The 19,406-nt window shown below is 37.4% G+C and overlaps 1 protein-coding gene across 3 annotated transcripts in view; it reads left to right on the top strand.

Annotated features, from left to right (window-relative positions):
• The window catches only part of LOC111874549, a 59,355-nt gene extending 40,683 nt beyond the window's left edge, over window positions 1–18,672 (top strand). The window contains exons 16-24 of one of the 3 annotated variants that reach the window (XM_033755492.1): window positions 204–495; window positions 1,926–2,095; window positions 3,489–3,885; window positions 6,119–7,011; window positions 9,760–10,049; window positions 12,343–12,656; window positions 13,714–13,974; window positions 16,629–16,709; window positions 17,602–18,672. In XM_033755492.1, coding sequence (XP_033611383.1) covers window positions 204–495; window positions 1,926–2,095; window positions 3,489–3,885; window positions 6,119–7,011; window positions 9,760–10,049; window positions 12,343–12,656; window positions 13,714–13,974; window positions 16,629–16,681 — 2,670 coding nt within the window. In that variant the 3' untranslated portion in view covers window positions 16,682–16,709; window positions 17,602–18,672. Of the gene's footprint in view, window positions 1–203; window positions 496–1,925; window positions 2,096–3,488; window positions 3,886–6,118; window positions 7,012–9,759; window positions 10,050–12,342; window positions 12,657–13,710; window positions 13,975–16,628; window positions 16,710–17,601 lie in introns of those variants that run through there. The other 2 variants (XM_023870138.2, XM_033755493.1) reach the window with 2 other exon arrangements.
• The last annotated feature ends 734 nt before the right edge of the window (window positions 18,673–19,406 follow it).

Raw genomic sequence — 19,406 nt, 5'->3', positions numbered from 1 at the left:
AACTGGCCCAGGATATCGCTCACGGAACATCTTTTATAAACATGGTGCAGAAACTTCAAGTTCCAATAAATAAAAAGTATTTCTTGAGAAACTCAGTAACTATCAGCTTCTTAAGAAGGATCCTACCCTATGGAGTAAATTATGTTTCTAAAGGATGTTATGCAGCAATTATTTATGGATTCTGTATGATTTATTTGGAATAGATTGGCAGCACTTCAGGAAACAACAAATTTATGTTGGCTCTTCTTGGAGTAGCTCCTGTCCATCAACAGGGAGCTGGACACTACAGTTGTGGCAGACTTCATCCAACAGCCATGCTGCACATAGCAGCCCTACACTATGCCCTGAGTCTGGTCAACTACAACTCTTTATTATTACCAGGAATTGAACTAGGACTCATCGTCTTTGATAGCTGCTCAAGGCCTTCGCGTGCTTATAATTCCATCTATAACTTTTTATCGTTACCAAGAGAAGCTCTTAAAGCAATGACAGCAGGTACATACAGATAGTACAGGGATGTATTGTAATAGTTATGCATGGAAATTGAATGCACTTGAAGGTGTCACCTAGCATGAGACTGAATGATGTGGTAACTTTGGAAAAGTTTGCTTAAATAAGTGTTATAATTACAATAATATAATTTATTAAGAAACTGAAACAAAATTAGATATAGTAGAACAAGGTGAACTTATTTTCATCACCTCACTTTACTCAGAAATTTCAGCATTGTGAACTAAATATTTCCTGCAGATATCAAATTTTCAGCAATCTACCAACTAGTATCAGAAGTCATATGGCAGAAAAGGCAAGATTTATAGCAGCACAAAAGATACTTAAATACACACTCATTCTACTATGTTGATGAATTCCTTTTATCTGAAAATGATTCATAATCTACTCCAAGGTTTATGTAAATAGCATAAGTGGAAAGTATTGATGATGTGGGGTTTTATGTAGTTTTGTCATTACTCCAATGACAACCCACTTCTTTGGAACAGTTTGTTGGTCCTGAAAAGGACCATGGTTGCTGAGATGCTTGAACGGTGAGGTAGCGCGGCGCACGCCGGTAGGGAGAGAGGTTAGTTGCAGTGAGTGGACTGGCCGCAGTGCGGCCGTTGCTTGAGGTTGCTTGGTTGCCGTGCGGCAGCTTGAGTTGGAGGTTGCTTGATCGCAGCGCGGCGGCTGCTGGTGAAAGGCTAGTCGTTGAGCGCGGTCGTAGAGGTAATGAGGCAGTGGCTACGCCAGATGCCCAGTGGGTCGGACAGTAACACGACCACCGGCGAGTCCAGGCGCGGTGCCCCAGTGAGTCGGGTGTGAGAGCGCTGGAGGGCCGAGGCAGTCGTGCCTGGTGTAGCCTGCCGATGCCTCCGAAGACCGAGCGCTGGCGACGAAGTGTGCTGGCTGATGTAGCTTGATCGAAGACTGAAGGCTGGAGTCAGACTGATGCTGCCGGTTCGCGGCTGCTCGTTTTTATACACTGCTCGGTGGGCGGAGCGAAACTTGAAATTGAGGAGGAAGAATTTTCAGGGCGCTGATTGGCTAGCATGCTTGATGATGTAGATGGGGGCTAGCAGTGAGCGCAGTATAAATACGAACGTTTGGAGCAATTTGATTGGTTAGCACGCATGATGGTGAAAAGTGATGTGAAGAGTGTGCGTTGCAGAAAATGCGTGATAATGTGGGATATCCCCACATCGTATATATGGATCCATTTTAAGCATCTGAAAACCTTATATGAACCCTCTGTGTATTTTCAATTTTGTTTTTATATGTGAAAAATTAATTTGTATTGTATTTACATGTTTTTAAGTTTTTATGATTCATTCCACATCTTAGGTCATTTTTTACTAATTTTCAATTCATTGTATGTATGTATTCAAGACCTTTACTACATATACTGGGGCAGCATGTTGTGTAATTAACAGGTGTGGAAATCCAGACAAGACCAAAAGATGTTGTGGCTGCTGTTATATTAGACTCAGCAGCTGCAGAAGCAGTCACACCTTTACTGCAAGCACAAAACATTGCTCCATTGGTAGTGCCTGTAGAAGCATTTGCAACTCAACGAATAGAGTTGTCTTCCGAAACAAGTGAGGTGAGCCATGTCTTCAAAAGTCTCATATGAAAGTAGGCCAAGTAACGTTGAATAATCCTCATCACCCATTAACTTTTCCAGTGTAATGGGTCATCTTATGTCAAGGACTTTTCCATCCTCTTTTATTTATGCTTATTTGTCTCCTGAATCTGTGTTCAATTTTCTATGCTTTCATTGCATATCTTCACTCACTTGGTCTCTCCAGCTAGTCCACATTCTTTGTTTCATAATTATTAAATTTTATCTTTTCCACATTTCTTGTCCTCTGCCCCCCCCTCCCCCCATGTCATGCATTTGTCCAAATTTTTGTTTAATCCAAAATATTGTCACGTGATTGAATGACTACAGACAGGTTTTGGATCAGATTTATTGGACTCTTTGATACAGCACGTAAGTATACATTACAGTTCACTATTACACACACAACACAGACATACAAACTAGTGTCCACAGTCACGTCTTTACTAATTGTTGCTCGGCAGCGGCTTCCAAACGCGGACGTTCCCCTTCCTCCAGGTTCCTGAATTACCCCAGCCTTAGCTGCCAGCTTCTTACAGCAACAACTCATGACTAAACCTCAGCAGTCCTCTCATTGACTGACAATTCAGTCACCTACCAATCAATTAACTCAACACAATTCAACTGAACTTGATTGGCTCTTCATTAAATCACTCCTCACTTTTCCTGCCTTATCTCAGAATGGGCCATGTAGAAAACACCGTTCATCTGTTGCAGCCAAGCCCTAGTCCCTGCCACCTTTTAAGAAATCTGAGAACATCTGACAAGAACCATGAAGTGAACGGTGAACAGCATAAATGTTACAGGCCCAGGAAGTTAATGCTTTATTATGAACCTGCTGTCAATAAGTAACTTGGCCTCAGAAGAACTTATTCGGTATTATTTATAAAAATATTACTATACAGCATTTATCTTAAGAATGGGTAAAGCTCGAAATTCAAGTGTCCAAAAAGTCCTGGCTGTAGTAGATCTTTGTTATTTGGCATCCAGAAAATTGTGAAGAGGGAAAATTTATTGCACATCTTGTTATTTTCTATCTCAAGTGTTGGAAATCTTTACCAAGGACAATCCATTATGACTCTGTTCTGTATTAAATATCATTAATGCAGACTTATGGCAATGTTGCCAACTTGTGTAAAATATTTGGTGATGAAATGGATGACTGGGGTTTTGTCTGCAGAAAGACAGAATTTACCAGGCCGGTTCTGGGAGGTAAAGCAGCTGAGCATGAAGCTGATCACTCACCTCCATCTAGTGTTGAGGTTAAGCATATGTGGGAATGAATCTCAAACCCCACCCCCTTTGCCTTGATGTATATGGCTTCACTGTTTTACTCTATAACAACTCCTAAAATGCATTAACATTACTGTTTCAGGAATCATCGCTGTTGAGAGAAAATCTGATCCAAGCAATGATGTCCGTTGTGCGGGCCACCCGTTCACATTCCATAGTAGTGATACATGGGAGAGAAGCTTGGGCTGAACTGCTAAACCAGCAGTTGCAGAATTACTCACAGCAACACACTGATTCACTTTGCCTTGCTGGTATCTATGCATTACATAGCAAGAATACTGAAGCGCTAATAGGAGCCATCAGTTCCACTAAGCTAATGGTTACAGATGATATTATTAAGACTTTAAGACCTGGTACCATGGCAGTCCTTCTTCTTGAAGACCCTGAAGAAATAAGGGCATTTTTGGAAGTTTGTCGATATACCAGTGGACTGGTTTTTCTAACAGTTCTTGAACACTGGAACATAAATCCTTATGCAGGTAATCACAAGAATTTATTTTGATCACTATCAGTCAAACATACAGCGATACCTCCATTTAAGGTTTCTCTTGGGAATAATGAATTTGAACACTAGCTACCATGAAGGCTTCAGATCTTACAACACTGAGATTATTGGCTTGGGATCATTGAAACTGAATTGTTAAATTCTGAAATGGAAGAACATTAAATGGGGGTTTTACTGTGACCCCTACCTTACATGAAGCTTATAATCAAACGTTTACTCCTTGAAAATAATATTTGTATATAGTATTATAAAGTACAAGCTGCTATCAGAAAGTTCCTGGACTATAAAGAAATGCTGGCTTAACTTACTCAATTTTCGGTGCCATCTCTTTCAAAGTTATCTCCTTGGGAATGTATACAGCGATCCCGTCGTTCTTTTCCGGGTTTCAAAAGCACCATGGAAGTCATTTTCATTAATGCTATTGAGTACCACTTGCAATTCCCTTTGGATGTCAGACACTGTTTCAAAATGGCATCCCATCGGGTTCATTTTCAATTTGGGAAACAAAGCGAAATCACAGGGGCTAAGTCAAGTGAGTAGGGAGGATGGGGAAAAATAACCATGTTGTTATTAGTCACAAACTCTGTCGTTTTCAGGGACTTGCGGGCAGGTGCATTGTCATGATGAAGGAACCAGTTGTGGTCGCACCAAAGTTCCAGTCTCCTTCATCACACATTTTCTCTCAAGCGTCTCAAACATCACAGTAAACGTCAGAGTTGACCATAGTGTTAGGAGGAACAAATTCATGTGAACAATCACCTTCACAGCAAAAAAAAAAACACACACACAAACAAACAAACAAACAAACAAACAATGATCATGCTCTTTGTTGAAGTCTGGACCAGCTGCTCCTTTTTTGCTCTTGGTTATTGGGGGCCCTTCCACTTTGACGATTCCTGCTTTGTTTCTGGATCATAATTGTAAATCCAACTTTCATCACCTATTACAAGCATGATTCTAGAGATAAAAGTTGGGTCCTCATTAGCCTTCTCTTGTAGCTCAAGACACGCGTTTACACGCCGCTGCTTTTCATCGTTTGTCAGGAGTTGGGGAATAGACTTCGCGGCATTGCAGCGCAAATTCAAATTTTCTGTCAAGATCTGGCAAACTCCCTAACTGATCCCAGCGGTATCTGCAAGCTCATGGATTGTTCGATGATGGTCTTCGTGGATGAATTTTCGATTTTTTTCAACATCTTATGTTGTTTTGCTGGTGGTTGATCGCCCTGAACATTCGTCATCATCAACTGACAGTGGACCGGCCTTGAAATGTGAATGCCATTCAAACCGCTGTCCAGCTTAAAGAATGTTCTCCAAAAGTCTCATGAAGCTTTTAAATGGTTTTGGTAGCATATTTACTGAGCTTCACGCAAAGCTTGATGCAGACGCATTGCTCAATTTTGCCATCCATCACAGCCAAAATGAAACATGAAGCCAAGAATGCACTCATGTGAAAATAATGTATGTTCACAGCACGGTGTCACATGGTAGACTGATACAATAGGCTTGTGGAAATGTGACCTTGGTCTCCCCTCTTATCTCCTTTCACCAAGGCAGTTACAACAATAACAGTCCAGGAACTTTCTGATATACCTTTTATACATCCCCTTCAGGTCTACAACTCTTGTGTGAAGTTTCTTTTTGTACAATGTTCCATGTATCATGTACATTTAATGATGTGTAAAGAAAACTGAATAATCTTATGACCAACTGCAGTTTTTTACCTGTAGTATGATTAGCTGTTCACCATTTAGATTTGTATTTATACCAAGGACAGTCAGTTAAAACAAATCACAAGAAATAAATCTGGGGAGTGTGTGAACTTCAAACTGGCGTTCACCTTTCTTCTCTTGTTAGATGGAAGAGACATAATTTGAAGACACTGCTTGCTTAAGAAGTAATCACATTTATGAGCTGGAACCAGGGCTTGAGGTGGGGCAGAATGCGGCAGGATGGCATCCCGGTTCTTGTCTAAATGGCTTAAAAGCATCCCGTTAACTTCTTTGGCAGTAAATGCAATGTACAATACCTTTTTTGGGAAAACCATCCCGGTTCTATTTTCATTCCTCCTCAAGCACTAGCTGGAACAAATATATATATTACACTAAGAATTTCCATGTCCATTGCATAATGCCACATATATTTGGAATTTGGTAATTAATTCTGGTATGCACATATTATTCAATATATCTTTTGTAAACATTACAGGTCATACCATATTCACCTTACATCAGGTTCTGGAATTTGAAGAGACCATCCCTGGGGCCACAACAGAATTTCAAGAATGGTTGATTTCTAACATTCTTTCATACAAAGATACAAAATCAGTCCCTTTTCCAGCCACATGGTTACGTGAATTCCAAACACTCTACAGGCAAGACAATATAAGCCATAGAATTCAGCAGTTATTTTCAACAATTGATTTTACATCAAGTATTCAGGAAACTATTAATTCCATATGGACCACTTCAAGCAGACTTCACCAGTTCTTCAGTCATCACTGTGGATGTCATTTCGAAACAAATGATTTCCCTGAGTGCTTCGCATTAAACAGAACAAATATTATTCTCGCAATTAGGGACTTCGTGCAAGCGGAAGTACTTCGTCTCCCCCCAGCAATGAAGAAACATCGTTCTAACATGTTTAGCTTGTGGTCAGGAACACAGCACATTGCAACTTGGGAGCAAGGAATTGGATTAATTATCTCAAATACTGAGTACTTCCAGAATTATCAGTCATATTGCACTGGGATTAACTGTACAGTTTGTGATCAGAATGATGGATATTTCTCTAGGAACCACCATTCAGTATTATATGAGACCCACCACTATCCCTGGGCAGCAGCCCTAGGAGGATTATCTCTATTTGGAGCATTCCTAACTATACTTACTGCATTATATTTCCTAGCTGCGGCAGCATTGCCCAAAAACAACATGTGTGGGGGAACGTCAGTGCTTGGTTACCTTATTCTATTGGGTCTGCTTCTCTTATTCACTGCAAATTTGAGTTTTGTATTGACACCAACAGAAGCTACATGTGGTGCACGCAGATTTCTGCCAGGATTTGCTTACACTGTGATCTTTGCTGGAATGTTGCTGAAGGTAAAATGCTGTTATCAAACAATCTTATTTAATTATTTACTCATGCTATTAGTGTTACTTGAGTTCTGATATATCCTTAATGACCAATTAAGTTTGACATTTAAAGGTTATCACATATAACATAAAGATAAAGGTTTATTTTGCTGGCCAATCAAAAGAGTTTGTTCACTGCCATAGTACCTTTAAAAGATGACCTTATTTATACCTAAGAATTCAATCATTTCATTGCGATATTCTTTTAAACCAAATGTACTGCTGATACTGTTGTATTCTACTGTGATGGGATGAAGGGTATCACGAGTTAAAAAGTCAGTGCATTTTAAGTTTTACAATAAACTGAGAGGAATTGTCAACTTCACATCCCTGTGGACTTCGGTCATCTGCTTCCACAAAACATCCTCCACTTCGCAGGGTATGAGGTTCTCATAGCAGTGGTTATGAAGAGTTCTATCTTATGGGATATAGGGCCATGTAGCCTCTTGAACATAAACTGGCATTTCAAAGGAACATGGTTGCCTTCATCCTCAGGGTCAGAGTATAAGCCAAGCAAGAAACCAGCTTGAAAACAAGTGACAAGTAAAGCATGCTGGCTTTTTATTTCACTTATTCTTTTACCCTAAAGATGGACTTGACATGCCCCTTCAAAATGTCAGTTGACTTTAAATATCCCAGAAGGTAGAACTCTTCATCCTCTACATTGTATGTAGTTTCTTGGTTTATTTAATACAACTTCTGAAACTGCAGAAGTTCTCTTATCCCCAAATGCAAGGATGACTGCAAAAAATAAATTTGGAAAGATCTGGCTATTATCTAATAAGTGTACATATAATAATTCCAATACATTTCAGTGCACAAAATGCTACTATCATGTCCACAGGTTAAGAGATTAAACTTACAGAGTTGCTTGATTATGTACAGGGAGAATGGGTTATCCCTAGACTGGTCTCTACAAGGTGTGACTATTTAATTCCTGGAATGGCCCTGCAAAAGCAAAATTTGCTGACCTGTGCACTAGCAGCTGCTGCTGCCTTCAAAATGTTCTCCTTGTGAAGCCATGCACTTCAGGAGATGATGGCACCACTGCCAGAAATAGTTTTGAAAATCATTTTCTGGAATACCTTGCAGTAAGTTTCTCATGTGTTGTATGTTAGGAGCTAAAAATTGCAGGGGCTAAGTTGGGTGAATGAGGTGGATGGTCTATTTTTGTAATGGATTTTTTAGCCAGGAACTCACAAGTTCATAACACATCATGTGCAGAGGCATTGTCATGGTAGAAAATCCACTTGTCAGGCCAGAGTTTGGTCCAAATAGATTCCTGTAAGCTTGTCAGTACTTCAAAATAAGAGTGTTGATTTACTATTTGTCCTTTTGCAATGAAATCACAATGAACTATCCCCTTGTGATCGAAGAAACATTGAACTGCGAGCGAGACATGCATCCTATTTTCGACCGAGGTGAATTCTATGTTTTCCACTGCACGTTCTGGTGTTTTCTTCCAGGTCATATTGAAAACACCACATCTCATCATCGGTAATAACCCTATCAAACATCTCTGCATTTTGTAAAAGATCAGCTGAAATGTGAAGCAGATGTTGTTTCTGCCCATCTGTCAAGATACATGGCACCTTCTTTGTGGAAATTGTTCTCATTCCCAAACCTTTCATAATAATCTGTTGCACTGTGTCCCTATTCATATTCAGTTCTGCTGTTAGTCTCACTCCTAATCTTCAGTCTGAGCACACCAAGGTTCATACTCTGTCCACATTTACATCTGTCCTTTGCGTTTTTGGCTGCCCACTTCTTGGATCATCTTGCACATTTTCTTGACTTTCCTTGAACTGCCTATGCCATTCAGAAACAGTCAATATCTTCATAGCATACTCACCATTGGCCACTGTTAATAGGGCTAACGTTTCACTAGCACTTTTACCAATCTTCACACAAAACTTGATGTTTACCCACTGCTCCAGATTCTTGTCACTTATTCTTCCACCAACAGTATACCATGGACACGTGCTACTTCCTCTGCTGCTTGGGAAAAAACGACTCATTTGATCTGTGGTTCATGTAAATGCAAGTTGGATCATGTCCAAACCTGACTGGGTACATGAGTTTGCCTGACTCAACACCCCAGCAACACTTTACGGCCATTCTGGGAATTAAATTATCACACCTTGTACAACTGACACAGCACTCTTCTTGCAGACCTGCCAGTATAGCCAATAATCAATGGCCCGCTTTTACACTGAAATTAACTTACCTTATTTTATAAGCACAATAGACCACTGTAGGTCACAGTGCAAGGGCCAAGAAGGCCCACCCCTCATACATTCATACCTTATTTTATAGAAGAATATCTTATAATGGCATAGTTTATCCAGAATTAGTGCCATGCTATAATTCACATGGTTAAATGCCAGAATTTCACTGCAGAGGCCTGGGTTCAGTCCTGGGGCATACCATGTGGGATTTGTGGTCAACAGAGTGGTTTTATGATAAATTTTTCTCCAAACACTAGTGGGAAAACTTCTTGGAGAGTACCCACATAGAAGGCCAAAGAAATATGAGAATCATGCTAAAATGAATTTTGGGGAAGTAATTATGTGAGGATGAAAGATTAATTGAACTGACTCAGGATCATATTAAGTTTTGCAGTAGTAGAATTTAAACTTCAGGTTCTGCTATTAGATTTAGTTAGTTAGTTGAAGGGATGGTAGGAGAGTGACCAGTTGATGTGTGCCCATGCAGGTTTTTACAACATGGCAGCTCAACAACAGTGCAGAGCCATTGATAAATATGTTGACTGTCCCAACTGGACTGCTTACAGTGGCCCTAGCATTGATGATGATACAGGTGCTGCTAACAGGGAGCTGGCTGATCTTGCTTCCCCCACAAATCTACATGCTTGCTTCTAAGGATACATCACTTTGGCGTTGCTATCCAAGTGGACATTTTGAGTCACATCTGCTTCTGTCTATGGTCTATGTAATATTGCTTGTTACTGCAACAGCAACTGTGGCACTCCTGTGTTGTTCTGGGTGAGTGTCTTGATTATGTAAATGAAATGTAGATTGTATAAAGGATCCTTGAAAATATACCAAGCTTTCATGCAATTTCAAATGACAGTATGTATCCATATTTGCTTTGTTACACGTTCATTGACTGTGTTAGTATGATAAGTGCTGCAGGGGTCATTTCATTTTACTGAATCTTATCATGAAGCACACAGCTGAAACTGACCCTTTTTATTAACTACAGTAACTGTCTTGCCTTATATAATTTTTTTGCCAGCTTCAAACTCCAAACAGAAGGTTTAAAATTAATGTTAAAATGGAAGATCTAGTAGTTTTAAACTAACTTGTGTGCCAGGTACAGGAGCAGTGTCTATAGGCCATGACATATCTTAGATTGTTGGTTGACACAAGGGTGTACTTTTCTCAGAGTACTTCAGTCTTACCCTACCAATTATTATCTACCAATGCTCTATATTTACCTACCAGCAGGATATGTTATGATAGCCCCATTGTAAGCCACAGGACCATGGAATTTAGTCCCACCACAATCTTACAACTAAAAAACAATCTCTGCTGTCTTATACTGTTCTTATATTTCTACCTCCAGGCGCAGAATAGAAGGTTTAAATGAAGATGGATGGTGGGGATGACACAAAATTCTTCCTCTTTTCTGCTAATTTTATCTTTCCTTCCAGCCCCCTCTTACACTTGCCAGCCAGCCTGAAGCCCTTGTCAGTAATGAAAGTTATGACATGGTTATCACTATTAACCTTTATGTGAACAAAATGGCTGACAACTGGAGGTTGACTATAGAAAAGTATACAGGAGGGAAGCATAGCAAATTGAATGAGATGTAGAAGAGGGACTTCTTTCCATGGCCTCATTATAGTATCTTACAACCCATTGTCAAATAATTGCTAAGTAATTTCTGAGATGTGGCCATTCCATCTAAAGAACTGTACCACATCTCAAAGGTGTTTTTAAGTTTGTGCTTAATTTGTGCTAGTGTATCATCTTAACATCAACATTTCCATTTCATGCATCCTGTTGTGTTACAATATACAACCTTTTTATTATATCTATCACAACACAACTAATATCAAGATCAGACCATTTTCAGCCCTGCTACATGTTTCAGCTATTGATAGCCATCATCAGACAAACACATGATTTACACACATATACACACTACTGAACCATAGCACCAACAAGATTGGATACAATATTATTAAAATATATAAACCATTTGATGTAAAAAATACAAAAATCAAGTTATATAAAACAGAAGTATGATATAAAATGAGAATAAAATTCTTTTGGTGTTTTTACATCAACGTGTCAGTCGTTGGTTTGTGATTTGTTTTTTGTTTCATTCTCATGGACAAGTTGGAATATTCATGCTTATGCGTATATAAAATTGTGTATGAGGCTCGTAATGTAGATGTAGCAAAGTAAATTATAATCTGAAAATGATATGAAAGTAATATTATTAAATTTTATAGTCAACAACTGATATTGATATTGAAGATATAGAGCATATAGAGTGTATTACTAGTTACATTAGTCAGTGCCTCATCTCACAGTGTAAGAAAGATATGTTATATGCTCTATATCTTCAATACCAATATCAGTTGTTGATTATAAAATTTAATAATATTACTTTCATATCATTTTCAGATTATAATTTACTTTATTACATCTACATTACGAGCCTCATACACAATTTTATATACGCATAAGTATGAATATTCCAACTTGTCCATGGGAACAAAATAAATCACAAACCAACGACTGACACATTGATGTAAAAACACCAAAAGAATTTTATTCTCATTTTATATCATACTTCTGTTTTATATAACTTGATTTTTGTATTTTTTGCATCAAGTGTTTTATATATTTTAATAATATTGTATCCAATCTTGTTGGTGCTGTGGTTCAGTAGTGTGTATATGTGTGTAAATCATGTGTTTGCCTGATGATGGCTATCAATAGCCAAAACATGTAGCAGGGCCAAAAATGGTCTGATCTTGATATTAGTTGTGTTGTGACGGATATAATAAAAAGGTTGTTAACATCAACAGATTACAACTGTGTATTCTTCTGTTGGATTTCTCTGAACAAATAATGCATTTTATTTATTGATATACATCACTTAAGATATACAATTAAGATTTTGAGTAAAATACTTCAGCAGTGACTTAGTGCCACTTAAATATAGTTGAAAAGTTGGGTAGGGTGACATTTAAAGGGGTCTGCAGAGAGTTAACCAAATTTCGGATTATATTACATATCTGCTGTAATTCTCTTTATCTAGCTCTAAACTTGATGTGGCTGATGAGGACCATTTGTGTTATGAAGCACGCTGGATTCTCTTGGCATCAATTGTAGTAGCCGCAGTGTTTACTTTTTGGGGAATCGTAACAGTGACAATGATCTCACCTAGTCACTCTGATTTGGCATCAGCTGTTGCACATCTGCTGGCTGCAAAAGTCCTCTTGCTATGTTTGTATGTGCCAAAAGTATGCCTCTACAACCGTCTAAGCTCAGGACAATCCTCACCTCATGCAACTCTGCAGCATTTCTATGAAATATCTCATTTTAGATCACAAAAACTCAAAACATTGCCAGGTAAGATGATTACTAATTAATTCTATATCAGTGATTATCATTTAGATAGGAAATAAAGCAATGTTCAGTGTGCTTTTTCTTTAACGGAAATGCATACAGTCTAGAATAGTTTTTTTTTTCAGTATGGAGGTATAAAAATACAAGAATATATAAACTTAATTAAAGTGTAATATAACAGAATATTGAGATTTATATTTAAAAGGGATTAATCAAACATAATTTATTTGATAGCTTGTAAAGTAGATTAAATATTTCAGATTTAATCAGAATAGTTTAGGAATGTAAAGAGATAAAAAATATTTGTCACATTAACTATTAGCATTTCACAGAACCAGTGTGGCATAACGGTGTCAAAATGGTGAAATCCTAGCCTTTCTCCTCCCCTCTCTTTCTCTCTCTGCAATATAATGTACACATCTGTCTTCACAATTTTCTGTGTTATTGTATTCTTTGTATAAAATGCATAGAATGTACATATAATATGAAATTCATGTCTGTCCATCTATCTGTCCATCCAGTTAAAGCTTTATCTGTGAAACTACTCATTTATTTTAGTTAATGACACATTTATTATTTGGAGGTCTACACCAAAATTTGCTGGGCAAGCTTGAATTTGGTTCATGTTGGTCTAGTATTCTACACAAAGTTGAAAACATTCTTTGTACATTTTCTCAAAGATGGCTTGCTGAATAAAAGATGTATAATGTAAAAGAAGAATGTTGTTTATTTTAATTGTGCTTTGTACTCGTATGACAAATATTTAATGAAATTCAAGGAAAATTAATTTCTGATTATGTATAGTGCGATGTGTATACTGTGAATAACTTCATAGCAGCGGATTTTTATTTGCAATAAATGAACATCAAAGGCAGTTACAAAGGACATTTGAACAATATATGTACTTCATTACAGTGTATATTTCCGCTTATTTTATATGTACTTTACAGTTCACAAAAATTACAAAATTTTCATTGTAGCAGAAATTTCACCAAAACATTTCCAACTCTCCTCCATTTACTACCACATTATAGTAATTATCATTTTATCATTTAAGCAGCATTCATCCCTCCTCCTCCTATTATTAACATGGAACCCCCTCCAATGGAAGACGATAATGGGTCACTGGAGGATCCAACGCAGATAGTCCCCTGTTCACTCTACTCACTGGACATGTTTAGTCAGTCATCCAGCAGTCAAGAAGATAATGTTGTTGAAGGAGATAATGAAATTGGTGAACACTGTGAAGCTGGTACAAATGAATTCACAGCACCTCAGAGCAGTGTCATATTGGTTGACAGGAAAGAAATTGCAAAACATGGTAAGAAAATAATATCTTTCATAGTTAATGAGCAGTCCCTGCCATATCAGATATTTAATAGACCACACGATAAGAATTTCAGTCAAACAAGACGTTCTGGAAAGAAAGTATAGTGTTTACTTTCCTTTAAATATTTTGTTCTGTGCAGGGTTGCTAGCAAGAATTATAAATCAATAATTACACACCTGTTTTTGTGTATATGAAATTATGATCCATATTTATACTAAATTTCATGTTTTATATACAGTTATTACCTCAAAACATGAAGTTAAATATATATTTCAGATGGCTACCATGTTCTACAAAATGAAAGACTAAACAAACTTGCATATTTTTTAACATTTATTTATTATTATACAATTTCAGAGCTATACATTAAGTAGAACTGCCATCTACTACTATTGGTGGCAAGGAATTAAAAGTAGGAAGCTCTACTTGAGAAGTTTAATATAATTGGTATCAGTGGAAATTATTGCAGCTATAAGTAACAGTGGAGTCACTAAAACATATAATTGTTATATGAATTTATAGTTTTTACTGACCTGAACCATAGATTGAAGCATTTGATAGAATGTATAGTGACTAGCTTTTCTCAGATTTCTTGTTTCATATCTATTTATAAGATGTTTTATTGAAGTGACTATAATGGAACTTTAACTGCATCTTTAACCCTTATATACATCTATATACCCTCATGATTGGAAAAAATATAGGCCCATATTTACCAACAGACTCTATATTAGAACTTTAAAGGTGTGTCCACATTACTCGTGCTCATGCTCGCCAGGCTTGTGCTTGTCGGGAGACTCATCTGGCTTTTACTTGTGCTCATAAATCTCATCCACACTACTTCAATTGCTCGCCAGGCTTCAGCGCATGAGGATCCGTATATTTACTCGTAGTGTGTACAGGCTGTAGTCATATTTTAATTTATTGGCTATAGTTTTTAAATTAAAAATTTAAAATTTGCTTGTCTCATGACTTGTCATATCATCCACATTATTTGCAAGCATAGCAAGTCGCACGAGCATGAGTAATGTGGACATGCCTTTACATACAGTAATACAGTTCTGTCAACAATGAAACTATTTTTATTCTTTCCCTTTTACAATAAGAATAAAAATAGTTGCATTATTGATGGAACTGTATTCTTGTATGCAAAAGTAGTAAAGCAACAGGATGCTTAAATACAATATCTGTATTAGAAATCTGGCAGTGGTTTCTTGGAGTAACCAGAGGCAACTGAAGGTACTAATCTCAGGACCATAACATGGCACACAAATTTCATATAGATTAGTTTGATACAAAACTATTTAATGTACTCATTATGAATAGACTGACATTATATGGTGTAAGATACTAGTCTGCATCATCCACCCTAAACCTCCTTTCATTGACATTCTGTTGTATATTTGTTAAGAGTGTAATAACACTTATTACAGGTAACACATTTGTTTACAGAGGATTACCACTATGCATTCTGACAGTATAACATCGTCAATTTATCTCATTTAAATTGGTATCATTAATTACAAATTATAGTTAAGTCATGTTTACAACTTATTATCATTTGGGTAAATGTCTGGTTGTTACTAACAGTGATACTTTGGGTCTGTGTAAAATAGACACATGTAGCCAAAAATAAGTAACAGTGATGTCATATGAAATAGTGCACTGATTTTTGTATGTGCTAAATATATTGTTACCAATCCCATTCATAGAAAGAACATGTCTGAAATTTTTTGAAACACAATTTTACATGCTAATATTTCAATAACTGACAGATTCATTGGAAACCTTAAAAAGGGTGGCAGATGGGGTAAACAGTGGAAAAATTGTTAGATACTTAATGCACCCAGTCTAATATTATTGATAACAAGTGTCTGTTGCATTACACACAGATTATTTTTGTGGGCAGTATGTTTTTTTTATGAATTTATGTCAATTATTGTCTACAAATAACAAGATAACTTTATAAGTAACCTCATGTTGCATGGTCTTTCTTAGAAACCTGATTGTTCATTATCATCTTCTCAAATCCAATCACTGGATGCTGTACTCAACCAGTCCAATCTCCATCTTCATGTTTTCCTTCCATCTACACTCCTGTATGATCTCTTTCCTTGATGTTTCCCAACTGTAATAGACAACCTCTGTGGTCTAGTGGTTCCTGGCTACAAACCCAGAGGTCCCGGGTTCGATTCCTGGCACTGCCAGATTTTCTGAGAAGTAGTGGGTCTGGAACGGGGTCCACTGAGCCTCATAAGTATAATTGAGAAGCTACTTGAATGGAAAAGTAGTGGCTTTGGTCTAGAAAACCGAAATTAACAGCCATGGGGATTCGTTGCGCTGACCACGCAACACCCTCCATCCGCAAAAGTTGGCATTAACTTCGCCGACAAGCGGCGGTCGCTCAGTCGGTATAGTTCGCTTGCGGGCTAAAATCACGGAGTTTATTGTTTTTGTTTGTTATGAATATGAGGTTTTATTTTGAACTTCTTCATTTGAATAAGTTATACCTGTATGTACCTTACACTCTTCATGTGGATGAAGAAATGAATTTGTACTGTTGACTTCTACCCCACTAAGAAGTTTACTCACCACGGACTAGGACCATCTTAATGAAAAAGACATATTTTTGTTCTGTATTTTAGAGAGGAAATATGCTTCTGGTTCCATCTCTTCCACTACTATGGCAGTGTGGTGATACTGAGAAGACTTGTTGCCTGCAGAAGGTGAAGTAATCCAGTGTCTTTTTACCATAATTCTTGACAGTATACAAATGCCATTAAGGTACAGTAATGAACACAGCTTGTAAAATGTGGTTACACAATCCTCTGAAGTGAGTTTATTTTGCAAGTTAGCAAGCAGAAATTCATGATTAGTAATTCATGGTGAATAATTTCGCTTATATTTATTGCTCAGGGGCACACAGTAGCATAGTTGGTTGAAGCTGTATGCTACAAGCTGGAAGGTTGCAGGCTGGATACCTGATGAGGTCACTGGATTTTTTTCAATTTACCTAATCCTTCCAGCCGCACCATGGTCCTGGGGTGAACCAACCCTCTAACAGAAATGAGTACCACAAATCTTCCTGGGGTGTAAATGGTGGTCAGTTCAAAAGGCTGACAACCTTACCGCCATCTGTGAGCAGACTCTAGAAAATGTGGGAATCTCAGTGTCTCACAATCCTATGAGTCTTCATGGCCTGTTACAGAGATAGCTTTACCTTTTTCTTCTACCTTACTTCAGTAATTGCTCACAAGATCATCATCTTCTTAGAATATGAGACTGCAGCAAGAAACAAACTGAATTTTATAATAAAGAATATGGATGTAATGGCTGCCCTGACTGAGGTTTTTCATGGTTTACTCTTTCCTTTCACATTCTTTCTAACTCAACAGTCGCCCTACCATTTGATGCTATATAGTCTAGATATGTGCAACATAAAATCCACACCTGCCTGACTCCCAATGTAACAGGCAAGTGGGTTTTAAAAAGTACACATAATAATTGGCATTCCAGGAAATTCTGTAGAATAAGTCTGCTTGTTTCTGCTTCATGTATCAGAATTGTGTTTTCCTCAATGATATTTCTCTGACATGTTCTATAACTTTTATTTTTCAGATCAGTCATCATATGTGTCAAGGAGAAACAAAGAAGGTTATTGTTGAGACGTGTTATGTCTCTCCTTATTGAGACATGCTGCTGATTTCATCTTTGTGAGGTAAAAGATACCTGTTAATGGTGGAGAACAGAAGAACTTCTTGTTGGCTACAGGCTACAATTAATTCTACCAGTAACTCTACTGTTGGCTTACCTGCCAGCCAAGCCATTTTTCACAGTACACTAATGGATTGCATTATTTCACATGAAATTTCACTTCATGAAATTACAAAATGTAGCTACATGCACCATCTAATGATAATGTGTGCTGACCAACCTCAGATGGAGGAGACAAACAGAAACTAGTTCATCCCATAATCTTGTCATCATAAATGGATTATTAATACTCTGCACAATTCAGTTTTCTTTGTATTTTTGTTAAAGTTCTTATTAATGAGGAGAAACAAAGAGTGAACTAGTGGAGAACGCTTCTTCATCTAGGAACTCCTGCTGAACAGCTACAACTCTGATTGTGAGACTGAAGGTCCTCATGGCTATCATTCTGAAGACTGCATCTTCCAGGATGAGATGAGATGTTTGATATAGTACATGTAATAACATTTCTCTTAAATGTTGGTACTTATCTCCAAAATTACATTGTGTCACATCCCAAAATTTAAGATCTAATGACTTGTTTTGTTTGTCATATTAGTAGCATATCTGTAATATCTAAACCACTGAGGAGGGGAGGTGTGCAAACCTAATTGTTTAACATTGGGCTGTGTAAGGTAGAAACTGTGTAGGAATAATTTCCTTTATTTCCTGCACAAATGTATTGAAGGGCCAAAATACTGAATAGTTTCACTTAGACCCTCCAGGTGCCTTAAAATAGGTCAAAACTACTTCCATGTTCTTCCCACTTCATTATTTATAATCATCCTCTCATTTCACAGTTTATACCATATGCAGGTCAGGTGCGCCTAAACAGACTCAAATAAAATGCTTATAACTAGGGCCCAGATTTCTATGACATGTCATATTTTTTTCCTAGGGTTTATTCCTATTTTTAAATGTATTTATGCATGTTTCCAGTCATTCTTACTGAAATTATGTCATTTTTATTGCGCATATAAATGCATATTTTAGAGTTTTATTGGTTTTACAGCATATTTTGGCATAATTTTGAAATAAGGTCATATTTTTGTCATTTTAGAAACAATTCTTTGATATAATGTAAAATTTCGGCTCCATAATGTTTAGTATTACAAAATAAATTTCAGGCTGGACTGTTGCTTCAATGTGGAATAGAGTTCAAGTACATGAAGTTCGTATTAAAAACCATATTTTTGACTGGACTGTACTTGCAGTTACAAAGGCGAAAATTTGTGAAATGCAGCATTTATGACCTGGCAAGCCGGCCTTTCCCAGTCGAGGCAGGAGGGAGGCAAGTGTAACGGGTATTCTCCTATTGTACTCCGTCTTACTATAAGGTATATACATCCCATTCTTTCTTGGAGGGCTTAGAAGTATTCTATTTATATATGTGGAGGGCGTTATAAGACTTCAGTTTGACTTTACAATGCCTAAAGTGAGTACATGTAGTTCAAGGAGCGCAAAGTTGCGTAGTTTTGTACAGGAGTTTGGTGAAAAAGTGTTTAGTACCGATGGCAAGATATTTTATTGTAAGTTGTGTGGCGTGAAAGTTACGGCAGAAAAGCGATTTACTGTGCAGCAGCATTGTAAAACTTTTAAACATGGTAAATGTTTAAGCAGATTATCTACAAAGGATAGCAGACAAAGTTTGTTGTTTAAAAACAGTTCCACTA

This window comes from Cryptotermes secundus, unplaced genomic scaffold (genome assembly GCF_002891405.2).
Source record: "Cryptotermes secundus unplaced genomic scaffold, Csec_1.0 scaffold831, whole genome shotgun sequence".
In the NCBI taxonomy this organism is placed as follows: domain Eukaryota; kingdom Metazoa; phylum Arthropoda; class Insecta; order Blattodea; family Kalotermitidae; genus Cryptotermes; species Cryptotermes secundus.
The sequence above is the reverse complement of the archived record's forward strand: the minus strand, read 5'-3'. Positions and strand labels throughout refer to the sequence as shown.